This window comes from Perca flavescens, chromosome 1 (assembly GCF_004354835.1).
Source record: "Perca flavescens isolate YP-PL-M2 chromosome 1, PFLA_1.0, whole genome shotgun sequence".
Taxonomy (NCBI): domain Eukaryota; kingdom Metazoa; phylum Chordata; class Actinopteri; order Perciformes; family Percidae; genus Perca; species Perca flavescens.
In genome coordinates, this window is record NC_041331.1 from 38108435 (window position 1) to 38129436 (window position 21002).

Here is a 21002-nt window from a genome sequence, read left to right on the forward strand (position 1 = left end):
AAACAAGCAGTGATTTTTAAGGAAAAAAAATCCACCCTCAACGTAGTTTTACATTATTAGTCTGTGATCTTCAACATTTTCCAGCAGCTACTTTGTGATAACTGTGTCCAAAATGACTGTATTCGTTGTGTACTGCACTGTATTTACCTTCCGCCATTTTAGTTGTGTCTGAATTGTGTGAAATGTATTCACAATATAGTACACTTAAAAAAAAAGAGGGGAGTGATTTCGAACACAACCCTGGTTTGCAAAATTATCCTTTCCGTTCTCTACTTCAGAAATTGGTTTCCTACAATTCCCAGAATGCATTTATGCAATCCCTTTGAGAGTAATGGGTAATTAGTCTTGATGGAAAAAGCCAAGTGTGCAGACGACCGAAAAGAGATTTTAGCCAGCCCCAAAGGAAAATCCCAAGCACCAAAATGATAAGAATTGAGAATAGAAATAGCAATTCAAATCGTCTCTTAATGTGTTCAAGAGCAATTTACCAAACAACCGCTGAACAAGCAGAACATAAACTTGAATATGAGAGCTAATCTCAGTTTTATCTCCAGAGTCAGGCTGTACCGGACTCACTTAAATATTAATATCATTTTGTAAACCAGTTTTGTTATTTGGGGCTTTATGTACTCAAGCACAATATACATTTGTGTTTATCAAAATGTCAGAAATAACCGGTAACTGTATAGATTTTTGTTGATTAAGGTAACACAGACTTATTTACTGTACGCATACCGGTCATGCTTACTGCCGTGCGTAGTTCCCAAAAAGGCCCATGCTAAACCAGGAAAAGCTCTGACATCAAAAAACCCACATTTAGTGTTTCAGGGGTCCCACACATTTTCACTCCAAGCGCACTCGGGCTTTGTTTTACAAAGCTGTTACGTTAGTTAGGGAGGGGAGAGAGAATAGGGCTGAATCAAACCTTCAGACACATTCAAGCTAATTTTGAGCAGAAAAAGCTGTTTTTACACACAAAATGTGTAATCTATATTAACATCATATGCAAACAATGATCTGATTAATAAAAAAAAAACTAGTGTTGACTTCCTCTTTTAAATTTATTAAAATGCTTGCAGTGCATTTCTGTATTTTTCCTGCACTTGTGGGTTTAGAAATTAGTATTTTCATATTTTCTATGATTAATTTCCCCTTTTAAGACTATTTAACTTTGGTGCAAAATTGCAGCTCTAGAAAGAAACCCTCACTTTGTTAAAGTGCTCATATTGTGCTCATTTTCAGGTTCATAATTGTAGAGGTTGTACCAGAACCGGTTCACATGGTTTAATTTTAAAATTTTGTTGAAAAACTTTTTGTTGCACTGAAGATTGCTGCAGCTCCTCTTTTCACCCTGTGTGTTAAGCTCTCCCTTTTAGCTACAGAGTGTGACATTACACTTCTGTTCCATCTTTGTTGGGAGTCACACATGCACAGTACCTAGGTAAGGACTACTAGCCAGTCAGAAGCAGAGTCTGAGGGTGTGCCATGCTAGCAGCTAGGCGAGCATTATAACGTGTGTTACAAAGTGACCACGTTTGTCTCTGAAGTAAAGGCTGGACTACAATAGAGCTGTTTGGAGCAGTTGGTGAACAGTGTTTTCTGTTGGAGATGGTAAGTCCCTTTGGGGGGGACTTTGGGCTTTTTCACTTTGTAAACCTATAATGTACACAAAAAAAGATATATAAACACAAAGGAAATGGGAAAAAAGCTAAATATGAGCACTTTAACACAAACTGTTTTAGATATGTTTTCTCCTGTAATACTCCTGCTGCTGGAAATATCTGGATGTGACTGCACAATTATCTACAACGAAAATAGAAAAGCACACAATCAAACTACCAGAAATGCAACAAACACAGAACACCACCACTGACTGTTTTAAAAAGAGGTTTTCGGGTGGTGAGTTTTCGTTTCAATATTTAATGATGTTGATGAATGTCGAATGTTTGGTGACTTTAATACGTTAACTAAATACACTACAGCGGTGAAGGTTTCACGTTTACTGTGCAGCAACTCAAAACTGCTGGATGCAACGTCAGTTTCAACGTTCAGTATTTTCTCTAAAAGTCAGTTCTGTATTCAAAGTCGTGTTTGTTCGGTGTAGAAAAAAAGGTTTTTGTGTGAATAAATATTTAATTTTGTCAACGTAACTGTGGTGGAGACAAACCGTGATTGTGTGTCTTAGCTGTGAGAAAACCCTGAGAGGTGTCACATTGTCAGATGTTACTTAAATGTTCTTGTTGGATTAAAGTGGATGCAAACATGTATTATTGATAGGACAACTATCAGCATTTCAAATTAAAATTCCATGCTGCAATAAATTATTTTTTTAACAGTGAACTGGACTCCTGTGTGCAATATTATTGGGGAAACGAGTGAAAGTGGCATCTAGGATTTAGCATTTTAGCATGCTAATGTTAACAAGTTAACAGGAAGAATGGTAACACGCTAGCATTTGGTATGTTGCTGTTACCATGCATACAGTTCGCATGACAACATTAGCATGTTAGCAAAGTCTTATAGAGGCTGACCGTAACTTAAAGGCGCCCTGTGGAGTTTTCTTGTAATCAAAAGTTATGTTAAGCAAAGCCAATATTTAAAAAAATAAAAATGTTTCCTAATCCTGCATCGTTTACATTACACAATTTTTTTTTTCCCACCCTACTGTACTGTGATTGACGCAGTTAAGAGGTGCGTTCAGCCTCGACAAAACGTAGCAATACGTTTATTTAAACTGAAACTGTGGTGCGTTGAAAACCCTGCTTTGGTGTTTAGTTTACGTTCACGTTGCTGCCGATTGGGTAACCTCTCTGACACACCCACCAAACAAAAGACAACGCACCTCAAAGCCCGTTGCACATCGTTTCAAGGAAACATGTCTTTCAACCCAGAAACCTTAGCAAAACCGTGCACGAATGTTAGGGCAAAGAGGTCGTGGTTAGGTTTAGTACTAGCCAGTTACAGCACAGGAGGGCGGGAATAGGTGGAAAACTCGCGTTCACATTCTCTTAACCCTTGTGTGGTGTTCGGGTCTGTGGGACCCATTTTCAATGTTGGCTGAAAGAAAAATTATGCTATCTATTATTTCATCTGACTCAAACTCATTGGCCTTGGCTCATTTTCTGTGAAGAACATAAAAAAATAACTTATTTTCAATGACTGCACATGGTACACCCCCCTACACATAACTATTACATTTGAGGCGTTCGGGTCTAATGGACCCGAGTGTATTTAAATGTAGGTGCTATGAAACTATGTTGTCTTTCTGCACCTGCTATTCCCACACAAAGTTCCAAAATTGTTACATTTCATGCTCTTTCACCTGTTCTGATTGAGTTCTAAGAAATAAGCACCAATAATGATCAAAAATCTTGTTTCTATTTTTGTACCTTTTCTATAATTGAATTTCCTTATTTTCTCACAAAAAACTAAAATGATCATATGATCATAAATGTGATCTCACAAGGGTAAATGGCAAACATGAACCATAAATGATATATATATATATCATTGGTAAAGTAAACATCTATTAAGTATTTTTACATAAATTGTCATGGCTGTATTGATTTAAAAGCCTAATAATGTGGTGGGTCCACCAGACCCGGGAACATTGGTGTAACAAAAATATGAACACCACACAAGGGTTAATACATCCATTTTTACATCCATGCCTTCTTCTTCTTCACGGTTTCCAACGAGTGTCGAGCATTGTTGTGTTCGAAATGAGTTTGGAGCCACCAGAGACCTATTGCGTGTTCTCGATATAAACAAAAGGTAGTCTCGGACTGCCAGACCTTCCTCCACAGTGCTGCTGTTTTTAACCAATCACAATCGTCTTGGGCGGCAATTAGCGCCGGACATAGCCACGATATCTCTACAAAATAGCCTCTGGAAGGAACTTGTTTTGGTGGAACATGTGTACGTTCAAAAGTTGTTTTAGTCGTGCAACAGAAAACTCAGATTGGACAGATAGTCTAGCTAGCTGTCTGGATTTACCCTGCAGAGATCTGAGGAGCAGTTAACCATAGTCCTCACAAATCCACCGGAGGTTAGAACGCCAACACAAAGAAAGCGGAAGGTAACGGGACATCAGGCTCAAATAAGGGACATCCGGCGGAATTTCTGGCGGCACCTGAACAATCCCAAAAAATGAAACGTCGTTGATATAGACTAACACAACAGGGACCCAGTTGTAGTAAAAAAAAACACGTTGCTCCATAGCGTTACCAGTGGTCAATAGCTCCAGACTCAGAACCTTGATAATTGTGGACCGTACATACAGCGTTTGTATAAATTTCATCATGGCAATCATTTCAATAGTTAGATCCACCAACAGTGTTTTCATCATAGCCATAACTTAAAAGTTAGTATTGCAGAAGTACTTAAAAAAGAGAAGACAAAAAGCCAACAATGAGTGAAAGTGATTTTATTTACAGTTAAACAGTCCCATAGATCTGGTCGCTGTACAGAACCTTCATCACATCTAAAAAGGACCTTTTGCACATGTTATAAAATGTGATTTCTACAAAAGGGCGAGGTAAAATGTACATGGCCCCAGATTCTGCAAAATCATTCACTTTGTACAACTTTTTAACAACAAAAATCCACAGATGAATGGCAGCTTTTCTTCCAGCGGATGAAGTGTCCTCTCCTGGTTCACTTTTTAGGGGCAAAGTGAAAGGTGCTGACTTTTCCAGTTTTGGTTTCCACGAATTACACACATGGTTGACATTCATGAGACCTTCTTGAGTTTAGACTCGAAGGTCCTCCTTCAATCATTGCGTCAGTCTTCACTTTTGATTAACATACACATGAAAATGATAAGAAATGTGTGCTGACTGACAGGTTCTTATCCAGCTTACATCCAGTTCTATCCAGAATCCATTTGGTATTATTTCCCCCGGCAGCATCTCTTCAACACGTTCACAACCCGCAACAAATATCTGTTTCACTTCCATCCTTTTAATGGAAATAAAATCGGAACTTTAGCTTCAAAAATGCAGAAGTTGAGATTTTTGTATGCATTCAGAAGAAAAATGCAAACATTCCCAATATGAAGTCACACATTTACAGATCTGTGTGCCTCTGTTTTGCATCTTCTATATTAAACTCCTGATTTACTTCCTGTACTTTTACTAGTGCATGTTAAATAAAACAGTTTGAACTTTACTTAGAGGGCATTTTGACACAGAATATGAACTCTCTTCTAGTTTGCAGTCACTCACTCATGCATTGTTTTCCAAAGAAACGGTTTGGAGGGGAAAAAAACTGAACTGAAGTTTAAATGTCGCCATTTCTGCATTTGCGGTGCATGAGATAGGAGAATAGGGGATTATCTGCATGGTATCATCATGTTTTGAAAATATTTAACTTGGAAATGATTCTGAAATGAGTCTGTGGGATCCAGAAAATTCTGTTCATTCATTAATGTGGTGAAATGGCAAACGCCAAATAGAAAAGAATCGCTCTCCTACCTTCTGTTACTGCATCATAATTATTTCCTGTGGGCACTCAAATGAGAATCCTTTTTGGTATGGAGGAGATAAAGCTGGTGCATGAAACAAGATGTTGCCGCGTGGGGTATTTTAAAATAAAACATTTTTCCCAAAGCTGTGCTTTGTACAGAACGTCTTAATGTACGTGCAGATAGTTAAAAAAAACAAAAAAAACAATGCGATGACAATCATAAAATCTTAATAATGCACTGTAGAGAAATCACAGAAGCCACCTTTAGGTGCAACACTCACATTAAAAACAATCCAGAGCTCATCAATTGATGTAAAACACACAAACGAGAGATTCACTTGTTCAATACTGTCACGGTGCCGACATGTAGTGCATGCATAAACATTTTAAAAGGCTGGTTATGTAAATGCATATCTAAATAGTTAGAGAAAGCCTGGGGAAAGCTCCCTTTTCTGGGATATTACCAACAAATTGGGTGTGTGCTCACTTTGTTTTACCTCCAAATACAGTGGTTTTTCATCTGGATGGACTGGTTTGTCCAATCTTCTGACTGGTCATGTTTAATAATAATAATAATAATAATAATAATAATAATAATAATAATAATAATAATAATAATAATAATAATAATAGTAATACATTTTATTTATGGGGGCCTCTCATAGCACTCAAGGACACCTTACAGTTAAAAAAAAACGGTTTCTTGTGGCCGTTTAGCTCAGTTGGTAGAGCGGGCGAACGTGTGCAGAGGTTTATTCTTCAACGCAGAAGGTCCAGGGTTTGAATCCGACCTGTGACGGTTTTCCTGCGTGTCTCTCCCCCCCTCTCATGTCTCAGCTTTCCTATCGAATAAAGGCAGAAATGCCCCAAAACAAAAAGTTTCTTGTCCTGTCAGACTTTGTTGTAGCGCCGTGAGCTATTATTTTGGCGAGTACAATGTTATAGTCGCTGACAGAATTGAAGGATAACATTACGAAATTAAAAATCCCAAGTTGCAATATACCAGAATTTTTGTTTTAAGAGATGCAACAGGCTTCTTGTAAAAAGAACTTTAAACCTCCAATATGGCTGCCAAAACATTAAATCACAAACGGTGTTTTTCGACAGTGACTACGTACAGAAAAGTGACTGGGCTGGCATCTTATTTGGTTCCGTATATTTAGGACAAAGCGTTCACGCTGTAGTGAGTCGGCACGTTTAGTACGCAGCGCTCCACTGATGAAGCAAGGTAAATATTTCGTCATCGTTTGAACGATAACTTTTTTTTTTTTTTTTTTAAAGTTCAAAAACAAGTTTTGTAAACGCACTAAAAATATTCAGTTTAGGAACAAAACTTGAATGAAATATAAAGCGTTGTAGTTAATGGTTGTGGCAGTACAGCGGACATTTAGCTTCAGATTCTGCACTAACATTCAAGATTAAAGGCAGCGTTCAAAAGTGGTTTTAAACATTTAAATTAGGGCTGCAACTAATGACATTTGGTCAATCTGCTGATTATTTTGTCAACTCATAAAGCATGTCATCATTTTCAGTCCAACAGTCCAAAACCTTGAATACATTTTTTTTTTTGTGGATTTACTGATCATTGCAGCTCTAATTTAAACCTTTTTTTGTGTGTTTGATGCTCTGACTCATAAAGCACACAAAACCTAGACATCTTTTACAACAGACACTAAAATCCGTACTACAACATTGTGTTTTCGGGCGCTCCGGTTGAAACTGCGAGACGGCAAACGCCCGGCGACAACGATAAAACACTAAACGCCGACGTAAAGACACTACAATAAATAAAGCTTACTTTGTATAAATAGAGTTTTCAAGTTAAAATATTGCTAATATTAGTCTTCATTTGCTGTTTGACTATACAATAGAAATGTTGCATTTAAAAAAAGATCCTCTACTGCTGTGTATGTACAGTATAACTTCCACAGGACTTCCAAAGAAACGTGTTTATGAACGGTGTGAGTGTCTGTAGGGCTCTTTTTTTTTTTTTTTCAGGCTACGTAACGCTGAACGCCGTCCACTGTACCTGTTCATGATCACTTGCATGAGTTTTCTCAAAAACATTCACAGTCTTCCAACAGGTTTCCTGAGCTCGTCTTAAAGCGATGACGTGGGGGGGGAAGGGGAGGCGGTGATAGTTGATCCTGGTTTGTGCGAAGGCGAGAGTTTCACAGGTAAGGCTCTCCAAACGTCCTGCGGCACTCCATGACCCCGGCGCTGGGAGGACGGTCACAGTTATTGGTCAGCTTCACCAGGCTCGGCACCAGGCGGTCGTACGCCAACTTGTACTCCCGATCGAAGGCGTCTGAGGGGAGAAGAGATGAAACAAAAACAGTCTTTTGATCAAGCTTCACCATTTCTATCCTTTTAAAGCTGCTCTTAGCAACATTTTTCCATCGTCATTAGATCAAACGACTATGTGCTCACGCTCGGAGAATATCAACTGGTTCTGCAGCTCTCCTCAGCTCTATGGAGCGTTTTAGTGTCCTACTAGTCTATATCCACGACGTTCCAGGATTGCTCCGTTGCCGCTGGAAATTCCGCCAGATGTCACTCTTATCGGCCCGACGTCCGTCACCTTCCTCTTTCTTCGTGTTGGCGTTCTAACCTCCGGTGGATTTGTGAGGACTATGGTTAACTGCTCCTCAGATCTCTGCAGAGTAAATCCAGACAGCTAGCTAGACTATCTGTCCAATCTGAGTTTTCTGTTGCACGACTAAAACTACTTTTGAACGTTCACACGTTCCACCAAAACAAGTTCCTTCCCGAGGCTGTTTGGCAGCAGCGCCGTTGCTCCGTCCGGTACTAAGCACCGCCCAAGATGATTGTGATTGGTTTAAAGAAATGCCAATAAACCAGAGCACGTTTTTCTCCCATCCCAGAATGTTGTTTGGACTAGCCAGACCCTCCTCCGCAGCGCTGTGGAGGAAGATTTTAGTGTGAGCCGGTACTAGCTCACACTGTGAGGTCGAAGCACGCCAGAGCCCGTCTCTGTGTTACTTCAGCCCTCCCTCTCCATGCCTCCAGCGCCCGTCAACCGGCGGACTTTTTGCTTGCGGAGCTCCGGGCACTAAGGGAGGGTGGGCGCCGTTCATCTGACGAATACAACGCAGCTTTCTTTTTCTTTCTTTTTTTTGGAGCGAGAGGTGAGCGATTTGAGGTGAGCGGGATGAAATCAGAGTTGAGCGTGGAGCGGCTTTGAGCGGGGAATAGCTCCGTGACCAAGGAGCGGAAATTCTCACCTGTCCACTTCACTCCCATGCTCTGCTTTGGGTCAGCTTGTTCATGCTGCCCCCTCGTGGCCAAATAAATCAATTATTGCGGGTTTAAACCAAATTCTTGATTATTTTTTTTTTTTACTTGAATACATTTTTTTAAATTAAATGTATATATTAAACAAAAGATTAAACCACTGAGACTGTTAAAATAATGGTACGTTTGTGTCTTTAAAACTGGAATATGTGATATTATGACATCATGTAGTCATTTAAACACCAAATTAAGACTCACCAACATCAATGTTATCTTTCCCCAGAGCCACCAGAGAGAGGAAGAGGACGTCTCTGTACAAACTCCTGAGGAGGAGAGAGTCACTGGAGTTAACAATTTGCTTTAAAACATAGCCTTCTCATCATTTCCTTTTCTAAACACAAATGTATGTTTTACTCTTTCAATACAACCACATTATAAGTTAAACCAAAATTAATTTTGTTAAATAACATACTCTTCTGTGACGCAGTGTATTTAGCCATATTTTGTGGAAAATACGAGTGGAACTCAATGATAATACAGACTGATTTACAAGGCAAACTCCACTGGATATACTGCCTTCATAGCAATTATCATATCAGTTTCATAAACAATGGGACTGTTTGAAATCGTCAGACTCCCTTTTTAAGCCACTAAATTTGTTATTGTTCTGTAAGTGAATGTAAAAGTCATGCATTCAAATTTACAAATGTTACATAAAAGTACATAATGTATCAGCATCAAAATATACTTAAAGTATCAAAAGTAAAAGTACTCATTATGCAGAGTTTCAAAATACATATATTATAGAGATCATAATTATTGATGCATTAGTGTGTTCATCACTTTAATGACGCAGCTGGTAAAGATGGAGCTGCTTTTAACTACTTTATATACTACTGGATAGTTTAAACTGTAATAATATATCATAATTTATTAGATGATATATATTTTGTATTAATAATCTATTTTTTTTATAATTATTTTTATTATTTCCATCAAGAAGTAATATATATACCAGCATACTGTTTAATTTCATCCTCCAATCAGAGTACAACTCGTTTATCAGTGTTTTAAGCCCCCGACTTATTTCCATTGTGGTCCCTTAGTATCGAAAAATGCCTTGTCATTCAATACCCAATTTGAATAAGCCAATAAGCATGCAGCATGTTTCTACCAGGATCTAATGCTTGTGATTGTCTGTCTAACGTTACACATCGTAGAGATGCACAGAAAAAACTCTATGTTACGCACAGAGACGGGGCTCAAGTAGTCGGAGCAGAAAAATAAATAATAAGATTTGTGCCGTAATGTGTAATGTTTTAACTTCTTTTTGTTTTATGAAATTGGTATCGAAAAAAGTTTCATTTAGGAACCGGTATCAACGTCACGGTACTGGTATCCGTACCCGTACCGGTATCGAACAAGAGAAGAGCCCTGCTCTAAATTTAAATAAGCGATCCTGATTTGCCGCGTCGGTGCTGACCTCTGCCTTTTGACTCCGAGCGTCTGAGCCAGCAGCTGCAGCAGCTGAGCCATCGGCCGGCTGACGTCGTTCCTCTGGATGCTCTTCACCACGCTCTGCAGCAACTCCTCGCTGAACGGCTTCTCCTCCTCCGGGACCGGCCGGGACAGAGGGTAACCCACATCTGCCGGAACACACGCACATAGTTCAGTTCAGCACTGGAGCCGTCACATTAGTACTGGAGTCATGAAACAATAATGCAAAATGAAAGTGTTTCTTTTTTGTTTTTTTAAATCTCCGATCTCTGATTAGTTCTCATGAAACAGGTTTTCACTCCGATGAAAAGTACTTGGGGCTGGGTACCTGTACTGGTGTAAAGCAGTACTTCATTTGGCATATAGTGTATGCTGAGTTAGATCTAGTAAAAGTAACAAAACTATATTGGAAAAAAAAAGTTGTTAGTACTTAGAGTAGTGTGTATTACATAAAAGCTTGGCATGTACTATAGAAAGTAGTCTGAAATATTTCATTATTATACAACTTTTTTTCAATAAGAATATTTAATAAAAAAGACGTTTTAATGTTACAATTTAAATTTTATAATAAATAAAAACTTGGTTATACAAATTTAAATTAAATTTAGAATTGCCAAAACCATACAACACAGATTATTATTATTAACTTATTTATAATATTTAGAGACACAACTTTTATGCAGAACCCAGCAAGTGTAATGGAGAAAATAATTCATAGAGCTTTCTACGTAATTATGATTCAAAGAAGTAATTTCTATTAATTTGAGAGCATTATTTATTATGTTCTACATTTCTTCTTCTCCATGATACCTGTTGCACTCTTTTAAGAATGTTGTTACACTATTTCTCTCTTAGAAATGGATTGATGAGCTTGTCTGAAATATAATGGGAAAATTAACCCCTTAAAATACAAACTAAAAGGTACTGAGGAGAACCAGCAGGAAGAGGCTGGTGTTCAGTACCCAGCCCTTTAAGTACAACAACAATGTCCATATTTAGGAGTTGCTGGATAAAACATCTGGATGTCAGCGAGTGGAGAAACACATTCACCAGAGATGCAAACCTACATTCAAATACAGAGCAGGGTTGTATTTGACACAAACACGTTTCCAACAAGAGTTTCACGAAACCACAAAAAAAAAAGAATCCCTCTGTAAAATGTCACACTGCACAGAGACTTTCATTCCAAAAACACTGTGAAACCATGGAAAAAGTAGAGGCTGACTTTCCACAGACGACACTACAATGCATCAGGCAAAGAGCACATAACAGAGGGAGACACAGCAGCAGCAGCAGGCCTCGGACAGTAACAAGCAACAGGACTCATCTGTGGGAGTCTGCAGCAGAGAAGAACACTCACTCTCTAACAACAGAGTACAATTAAGCCCTGAAAGACAGAGAGCAGACAGAGCCTGTTAGCACACGGATTAGCCGACTCCCAGGAGGAGCTAGCTGCCGCCCATCGCCTCCCTCTCCATTAAATAATCAATGACTACAAACTGGGCTAAGCAACAGACGGGTTCACATGGGAGAGTTGTAACGAGATGACGTGATTAAAAGAGCTCCAGTCAGAGCTTCTAGAGTCTCCTCATCGCTACACGCAGATCTGATCTGATCTCCGCCGCCTTCTTCATCGGTGGATGTTCAAGTCACTTACTAATCACGTACATCATGATTAATGTACTAAGCCTGTTCCCGTTGTAGCATTTCGTCGATCCAGACACTTTTCTACCTGAGTCAAGCATAAAAACATTTTCACGACTTTTGGCCTTTTTTCAGAATTTTCAGTGTTTCCGCTCTTTTTTTAACCCTCCTGTTGTCCTCGGGTCAAACTTGACCCGTTATCAAAAGGTCTATGTTAAAAATATGGCTTTTCTTATTAACCAAATTACCCCAAAATAACATGGATGATTCCCTACAAGGCACTTCGCAAGTACAATTTAATGATCACTACTTTCACCACTATGTTTTTTCATTGAAGTTTTATTCCATTTTATAGCATTTGAAAAAAATAAATTAAACGGTTTCTAAACAGTATTCTGACTAAACTTTGATATACACAAGTCTTTCATTATCCATCAACATATACATTTCTCTAATATTAGTCAAAACAATTAATAATTTCTGCTTTTTTGACTCAAACATTTGGTATGATTTCCTATAAACGAGGTTTATTGACCTGGAAAAAAGCATCAACAGTCTAAAAAAGGGACAAAAACGCAATTGTACTTTCCTTTCCTACCTACTGTAAAATGATTTGATGATGGTTGAAGGTCTGGGGAGCAAACTAAAGGTGCGATTTTCCTGTGAACAGTATTTGTTTTCACTAGTTAAGTTTTGAACCAAATTTAGAGCAAATTTTAAACAAATTTCCAGAAATTTGACAAAACGTAATGCAAATTGATGCACGTTTCGATCCACTCCTGTCGTGCAAATCTTAGGAGTTAGGCACATCACGATAAACAGCTGGGGGTGCTAATTCTCCAGTCAGGCGCCATTTAACCATTTCAGAAGAAGATGGTTCAAACGAGATGCTGCAATTAAAAGAGTGCCAGTCCAAACTCAAACGACCGAAAACAATATGGACAAACATAATGGAAATATGTATTTTTTTTTTAAAGAAGGATACCGTCTCCTCGTCGCTCCACACAGATCTGGTCATTTCCTCTGCCGCCATTTTTCATCTCTTTAGTTGACGTTGACGTACGTCATGTTTAAAGTCGGTTTCTGCTGTACTTTGTTGCATTTTGCGTTTAACAATAAACCAACTTTTCCAACTCAGCCAAACGTTTGTGATATTTCAACTTTTATTTCGGTGCAAATTGAAAATGTGCATAAAAACAGATGGGTGGAAACACACCGCCACACTATCTAGACCAGTGCTTCCAAAACTTAAACCATGACTCCCGTATATAGGAAATGTTTTGGCATGTCAACAGATCTTATAACGACTTGTAGAACTTACATAACACAAAATACATACCATTGTAGTCACACAACTAATTGGTTAAAGTTTTTTTTTTTCTTTTCATTTTCTTCAAAAGTAAACTAAGATTAGAGATTAGATTAGCTAAGATTTGAGGACAAACAACAACAGATCACAGACAAGTGATCTGTTCCTGCCTTTGGTTCAGAGCATGCTGGGAGAAGCTCCAGCTCCCTGAAGTTCACAAAACACAACAAATCTATATTTAAATTGTTTCTTAATCTCAGTCTCTCCTGCTTTTTTTTTTTTTTTTTTTATTATTATTTTAATAAATTTTTCTGTTGCTCTGTTTTTCTTTCGGGTTTCTTTTGCTGCTTTGAGGATACATTAAAGTTTAGTTCCACTGTTTCACAGAAAAAAAAACAGTTTAAGCAGCAGTCAGTACTCGCGTGAGTGTAAATTACACGACTGCCAGTTATGAATTTGAAACTGTAGACAGACAGAGAGAGTGAGAGCAGTGGGACTCACTGTATGTGTTCCACAGGATGTAGAGAGGCTGGATCGAGTCCTGGTGCAGCTTGAGGTTGTCCCACAGGATCTGGATCAACACGTGTTTACTGTCCTCCGACATCCAGGGACGAGGGACCTGACGAGAGAGAGAGAGAGAGAGAGAGAGAGAGAGAGAGAGAGAGAGAGAGAGAGAGAGAGAGAGAGAGAGAGAGAGGCACCTTGAGTCAGTCTGACATTTACAGACAAAATATATCGTTACCTGTGTCTCCCTAAACTCTTCTGATTCACATAATTTAACCTCCACTACATCATGTGCATTACTTAGAATTAATGCCACAGGCACTAACATTTTTACCGTATAAAATCAGGCTTATTATTTTTGTTTATCGTAAAAAAAAGACATTCGAAAATACTATTCGCACTACAATACTACTTTAACTTTTATTTGACATAACACTTTGCCTACCATTTGTCTCCACTTTCATGACAAAAGTTTAAGCCAATCCCTTTTAACAGGTGATGTAGAAGTGTACTTTAAGGCGTGTCAGTACACTATGACATCACTATTGGGCATGATAAGGTAGGTGCAACTCAAAACTTTTAATCCAACAGCACTTTGTAACTATTAAGAAAGTTTAAATTATCTATACGATAATCATAATTGTGTGTGTGCATGCGTGCGTGTGTGTGTGTGTTTGTGTCTGACCTGGGAGTCTCTGTTGCAGTGGTCAGATGTGAGCATGAGACCGGGCAAGTTGCTGGGCAGGTCCAGCCGTCTGAAGTACCAGACCAGGTTCCAGTAGATGATGGGATGATGGTCCACCATGTCGGCCTCTGTGATCACCGGGTCGCCCTCGTTCTCCAGCAGACTCTCCAGCTCCTTCCACAGCACCAGCGGGCTCAGGTAGGGAACCGTCACCGGCTCAGGGTTGTGGAGCCGCCAATCCATGCTCAGCGGCTCCTGGGTGGGACAAAAATAAAATGAGGAGAGGTTAATTTTTGCCATAAGTGAATGGTCTGCTGGTCAAGGTGGGCTTAAATAACAAAACCTGATCTAAGCCTGGTGCATAGACAATCTAATATTGTACAACAAATACCAGTACCAAAACTCTATTAGAAAAAACAAACACTACCAAGATTTTCATAAGGAGAATGAAAACCAATTCCATTCTCATCTTCAACAATGTGACACTTTCAAAGCATTCACTCTGTTTTTTAATATTTGTCTATTATTTATTAAGTTATTTTTTCTTGTGAAACTGTTTTGTCATTATAATAATGTCACTATAAATTGGTTATGTACTCCATAGTGTTCTGAGACACTGATGATGCAAACGTAAAGTTGCTGAACATAAAACCAAAACAAGTATTGTATTTAAGCCAAGGGGAACTGCAGGGCCCGGTAATAATTCTCTGTGCGTTTGTTACTATGCGCAGACGCGCCGGGTGGGAAATAGGAGTAACATCAGTGATATTTGTGTTGAGACATACCGTGGTCTGATTGAGACGACTGGGCAGGCTGCCTGACGTCGGCACACAGCGGTCGAGTCGGGATGCTTCGTCCAGAGGACCAAAGGCGCTGACGCTGCGGGCCATGGGCGCTCCGGGGGGCAGCGCCCCCTTCCTGTGCTCCGAGGGGATGTTGATACCTTGAGCTCTGGTTGATCGAGCCCTGTGAAGACGCAGTGAGGACAGTCAGCTTGTAACATTTAAAAAATAAAAACACAATTATTTTTGTGTTAAAGGTGTTTTTAGTCTGCAATACAGTGAATCAAGGTGTGGTTCAGTTTTACTTTTACATACAGAACACATAACACAGACAAAACAGAATCCAGATGTTTAAATCACAATAATATTCAGCAAAAACACAAACAATATACAGTAAATCACAATATTATTCTGCTGCCTAATGTATTGGCATCAGGGTATCATGCACTCTGTTCATCCCTGATGCTCACACATTTTATAACCTCATGATGGTTTTTTATACAAACACGTGGTCTCTCTGTCACGCACACACGCACAGCTTTGTAAGGACCAGGTGCTGCAGATCATCTTACATCACTCTTTTAAAATGCAGATGGGAGCACGTGGATGCAGCTACAGTAGGCCACTATTCCAAAAGCATTGTGTCATCAGACAAACTGGAAACTGAATAAAAAACGAGCTGGGAAAAGATACTGCCCCAGTTTCAGTCAATTAACAATCTTGCTCGTCTTATAGCATTTCAATATGGTTTATCTCTAATAAACCGACTCAAACGGAATCTGCAGATTTTTGATACAGCTTTCAGTGGTGATCCAGAATGAAAATATGCTGAATTTATTGGACTCATTTTTATTTTTATTGTTTTGAATTTAAATTGAATATGTGGAAAATCTTTTCTATGATTGAATCACCCTCTTTCCCTGATTGAACTACAACTTATTAAATAGTACAAACCAAACAGAAAAACTATTAATTTTAAGATCAGCATTTAAAAAAAGAAAAAAGAAAAAACAAGATAGAAAAGAATGCAGTGTAAAACTGAGTGACAGTGAGTACCATTCACTCCCTGAGCACTCCTGGACAGCAATCACAGGGGAGGGAGGGAAGACAGCTGTTGTAGGACAGGGGGTGGACAAGGTGGACGTCCCCGTGTCCAAACCTGTGGAGGCGGAGTATGACGAGGTCATCGCCTCATCCACCGACGGGCTGCCTTTCAGGAAAAGCCTGTGGAGAGGAGAAGAGGGAAAGTCAAGTCTGCGGTTGTTTATTTTCTGCAGGGTAATTCATTTTATGAGATGACTGGTTTATCAAACTGCAGGGTTCAGAAATTAATAAGGAGACAAATGCATCCTATTGAGATTTAAAGTCTAGTTTTTACAGACCAGGAAAACCTATTTTCTCAGTCAACTTTTTATTTTCTCAGTCAACTTTTTACTATGAGGTATACAAACATACTAATATAAAGAGTTATGAGCAACATTTAATAAAAAAAAAAAATCAGTGGATAGTTTAAAAATGAAATGGCCTACCTGCCGGGTCCTCGCATGTCCCTGATCTCCACGTTGAGGAAGGGCAGGAAGGGGTTTCCACAGAAGGGGCAGGTGGTGTTCAGGTTGGAGTCGTCTGCGGTCCAGCCAGCCATGATCTCCTCATCGTACACGAGGCAGTCGCACGTCTTACAGCGAGAACAGCTGGAGATCAGCAGCTGGAAACGCACACACACACACACAACACACACACACACACACACACACACACACGAGCTTACGGAGGTGATTACGATTTTAAATAACATCTAGTTAAACCACTAATGATGGGTGGTGATGGTGCAGTGGATATAACACATGCCTTTGGTGTGGGAGATCTGGGTTCAATTCCCACTGTGATACATCAACCAATATGTCCCTGAGCAAGACACTTAACCCATAGCTGCTCCAGAGGCGTGCATCCTCTGACATATGTAGCAACTGTAAGTCGCTTTGGATAAAAGCGTCAGCTAAATGACATGTAATGTAATGATCCGTTATATTCTGCAACAAGGATCCCCTATCGTTTTGATTTCCCTTATCTTTATGTTTATTTTATTTGTATTGCCTGTAAAGCAACTTTAAAAGCTGTTACAGTTGGTTTTACTTTATTAGTACAATGTTATGTCACAGACTGGATAAATACTTCTTGCTGTATGCCCTCAGCTTCATTATAATGTGAGTTTGAACTGCTGTAGCCAGTGTATACCAATGTAATGGAATATTCTACTGAGGCAGGATCTATGATTAGCTTGCAACGCAGTTTATTATTCCTGGAAGTTATTAAAAAAACTTTCTAAAACTATTAATACAGAGTAAATACCATATACATACAGTGGCAAATAAGTGCAGAGAAAAGCCTTAGATGCTAAATGCTCACTTTCTGAGAATCGGCAGCAAGGACCGTAAAAAAAAACTCCAGAAAATGAGAATTCACAACATTCTATATCTTTTGCAAAAATCCAGAGTAAATGCAAGAAAACACACTTTAATCCAAGCTTTCCATAAAGATATTTGGTTAAAATATATTTGTACATTAAAATATTTTGTCCAAACCATTATTTCTGCTTTCCGGACATTAACAGTATTTAACTACTGTGACCCAACTGCTGAATTCTACTTTTCTACTTTCCACCATGTAGTTTTACCTCCATGGCGTAGTTGTTGAAGATGCTGGTGTTGCTGGTGTAGCGCGAAGAGCCGAGGTCCGACTTATCTGGCAGAGGGAAGCCGGGAGGCGAGAGGACACATCCTGCAGGAGTATGAAGGATGATCAGAATATGTGACGATACATAACAGGTCAACACATATTTCACATTTCACCATCATCTGGGACGACATAACCAATCACTTCTTCTGTTGACGTGTCTACTGTATTGTTTTGGGGAAAGTGGGAAATATGTCTTGTGCTTTCATATAGCCTGTTTTACATTTTCTGTTTATGTGTCTCATTGTTTGTCATTAAGCATGAGGCAAATATGTTGATGAAGAATGAATATTGAATCGAGAGGGCCAACACTGAAATAATCAAACATTTTGTTTGGAGAAACGGGTCACAGAGTAAACCACTGTTTTGGCATTTGATCATATTAGAAACTAACAAGAAAAGCTGTATATATAATGATCCTTCAACTCTATCAGTGAAATGAGAATGTGTGGCCATTTTGTTACCAGGGAGCAGAGATGTGGGCCTCCCAAGGCTGGAGCCTGCAGAGGGGCTGTCCAGTCTGCTGCGTCTGGGGCTCCTGCGGGGCCCCGCAGGGCCATTCCTCTGTGGAGAGATCACGGAGCCCTCTGACTGCCCACAGTCCTCCTCATCCAGCAGGGAGGAGCAGTCTGGATCTCCAACACCGAGGGAGGACACACTCACACGGTCACTGTGACCGTCCTGGATGAACAGAGGAGAGCCGGGCAGGTTAGTGTCATCATAGAGTGCACAGATGTCTAATTTGAAAACTATAACACTCACAGCAACAGTAGATACAGTTAGTTAGTTCATTAATAACTAAGACATGAAGCCCCAAAACAATATTTTATATATTTTAAAGGGAACAATAAAGACATTTTGTGCATGCACCTTCCCTCAACACAATCTAGAAATGTTATATACAAACACTAGAAAGGAAACCAACAAACTGCCCTGCGGATTAAGGAAACATGACTGTGAATTCACACACAGTCGTGTTGCCACATCTCCAAACTAAATTTTAGTTAAGATAGTTTATCATAGATAGTTGGTCAATCGAGGCTTTATACACCATCCACGGGGAGAATAGTGTCACTGACATTCAAAAAGCCACAAGATGGCAGCAGCACTCCCACTTTAGGCTCATCTTGGACTACTGCTTACTGTATATAAGAGCTTAATACTGAATGCCACAGAAACCGATATAGTCCTAAAATACAATCCCAACAGTGTTATATAGGTTTATCTCGAGCTCTTTGTGCTCTTAAAAACAGAAGATAACAACAAAAAAAGATTCACGTCTCAGACTCTCATAACAATTCAATCTAAAAAAAATACTGGGGCCTAAAAACAGGGTCATTGGCCAGAAGAGGTTTACACACCCTGTGATTTAGATTTTTTTTCCTAATCCAGGCAGCCGTTGGTTTACATTGGTAAGTTTTCTGTATGACATCAAATAAATCTGCTGAGACTAAAACCTGCATGTGTTGGGTAATTAATCCCTTTTAAAATCAATCTCTATTTTCAATCACTTCCACACAACAGTAAGTCAAGGTAGACAACAAGACTCTGTACCTTGGTTGGTGTGGTGTATGTGGCGAGACGGGAGTACCAGCGGCTTGCCTTCTCTGCCACGCCCTTCCCAGCAGAGAACATGCTGGTCTTGAATACGTCGAGCGTTGGTGTGAGCAGAGTGTCCAGAGCGAAAGAGGACGAGGACGGCGAAGGCGACGCCAGGCTCATCCTGTCTGTCCTCTCCCTGTAGGGGCTGGGTCGAGGGCTGGCGCTGGGGGTGGTGCTTGAGCTGCGACAGGAGGGCGACGACAATAGACGCTGGCGTGCGACAGGCTGGGAGGGAGAGGGCGGGTGGAAGGTGCGGGAGCGGGGTACTCCGGCGGTCCTGAGGGGGGAGCTGTAGGGCAGGCTGGCTCTGCGGGGGGCAGAGAGCGAGGAGGGGTGGAGGAGGAGGGGGCTGGCCGGGTCCTGCAGGTCCAGACTGGGTGCGCGGCTACTCAGCGGGCTGCCCATGTGGTTCATGTAGAGCTCGATCTCTCTAGCTAGGTCTCTACGGGCGCTCGGCGTGCTGTCCTCGTCCCCGTCTGGGTACTGGTCCTCAGTCTGCTGCTCGGACTGGGACTCTGCCGCCAGCAGGGATAGAGGGTCGTAGCCCGTCTGTATGTCTGTGCGCTTCACTGCTCCTCTGGACGTCACCGTGCTCATGCCACTGTAGCTGACGCTGCGCTTGACAGGTTTCTTATTATATTTGTTGGATTTGTGGGAGCTGAAGCCAGCCCCTGTGGCAGGCTTGTCTAAATCGATGTCCTCCAAATCAAAAATGGCCTCTGTATTACTTCTGTCCTCATCACTGGAGTCCTGTCCCTCCGTCTCCTCTTCCTCTTCCTCCTCCTCCTCCTCCTCCCTGTGGTCACAACTTCTGGCAGCACCTGCCCCCTCTAACCCACCCAGAGCCAGCGAACGAGGCCTCCTACTCTTACTGAAGTTGGCACAAGAGAGAATTTTGACATCCGCGCCCAGGTGTCCCGCAATCTTATCGGGGTCGGTTTCGCCCTGGCTCATACCCAGGCCAAGGACAGTGGTGCCACTGCCGCTGCTGCCCACCGTGTCGCCGCTCAGCCGGCGGGCCCTCACGCCCTGCCAGTCCAGAGCCGTGCCGCTGCTGGCGCTGCCCACCACCTCCTCCAGAGCACTCTTATGTCTCCTGAGCAAACTGTTGGCATGGACCTCACCAATCTCCTCCAGGGAGGAAGTGAAGAGGAGACCTGCAACGTGCCCTGAGAGAGAGGGAGGGGAAGAAGTGACATGAGTGAGCAACAGAGTTATAAAGCTGGAGCTGGTTATTTTGGGTTCCAGAAGTAAAGGTCCTGTTCATTTTCTGCATAGACAATGTCAGGTGACTGACTGTTGGAGGGCACTTCAAGGCTTGGATGGACATAAAACTCTCCTGATAAGTCAAAGGCACAAATCTGTGTACTTATGCAAACTAAGACCAAGGAACATTTCAGTAGGAAACATCTACAACACTGAGCTCAAAATTTGGTTGCATGGGCTGCAAAGATTATGCTTTGTAAAGATAAGATAATAATCCATTCAGCAGTTGAAATCTTACCACTTTTCAAATTCTGAAAAA

The 21002-nt window shown here is 40.6% G+C and overlaps 1 protein-coding gene across 4 annotated transcripts in view; it reads right to left on the reverse strand.

Annotated features, from left to right (window-relative positions):
• Positions 1 to 6267: 6267 nt before the first annotated feature.
• LOC114552899 (C-myc promoter-binding protein) overlaps positions 6268 to 21002 on the reverse strand; it is an 88636-nt gene continuing 73901 nt past the window's right edge. For all 4 annotated transcript variants that reach the window (XM_028574008.1, XM_028574004.1, XM_028573996.1 and 1 more), the window contains 11 exons: positions 19430 to 20646; positions 18340 to 18556; positions 17817 to 17920; positions 16672 to 16847; positions 16199 to 16366; positions 15146 to 15326; positions 14361 to 14615; positions 13673 to 13790; positions 10205 to 10367; positions 8980 to 9044; positions 6268 to 7774 (listed from right to left, as the gene is read on the reverse strand). In XM_028574008.1, coding sequence (XP_028429809.1) covers positions 7638 to 7774; positions 8980 to 9044; positions 10205 to 10367; positions 13673 to 13790; positions 14361 to 14615; positions 15146 to 15326; positions 16199 to 16366; positions 16672 to 16847; positions 17817 to 17920; positions 18340 to 18556; positions 19430 to 20646 — 2801 coding nt within the window. In that variant the 3' untranslated portion in view covers positions 6268 to 7637. The remainder of the gene's footprint in view (positions 7775 to 8979; positions 9045 to 10204; positions 10368 to 13672; positions 13791 to 14360; positions 14616 to 15145; positions 15327 to 16198; positions 16367 to 16671; positions 16848 to 17816; positions 17921 to 18339; positions 18557 to 19429; positions 20647 to 21002) is intronic.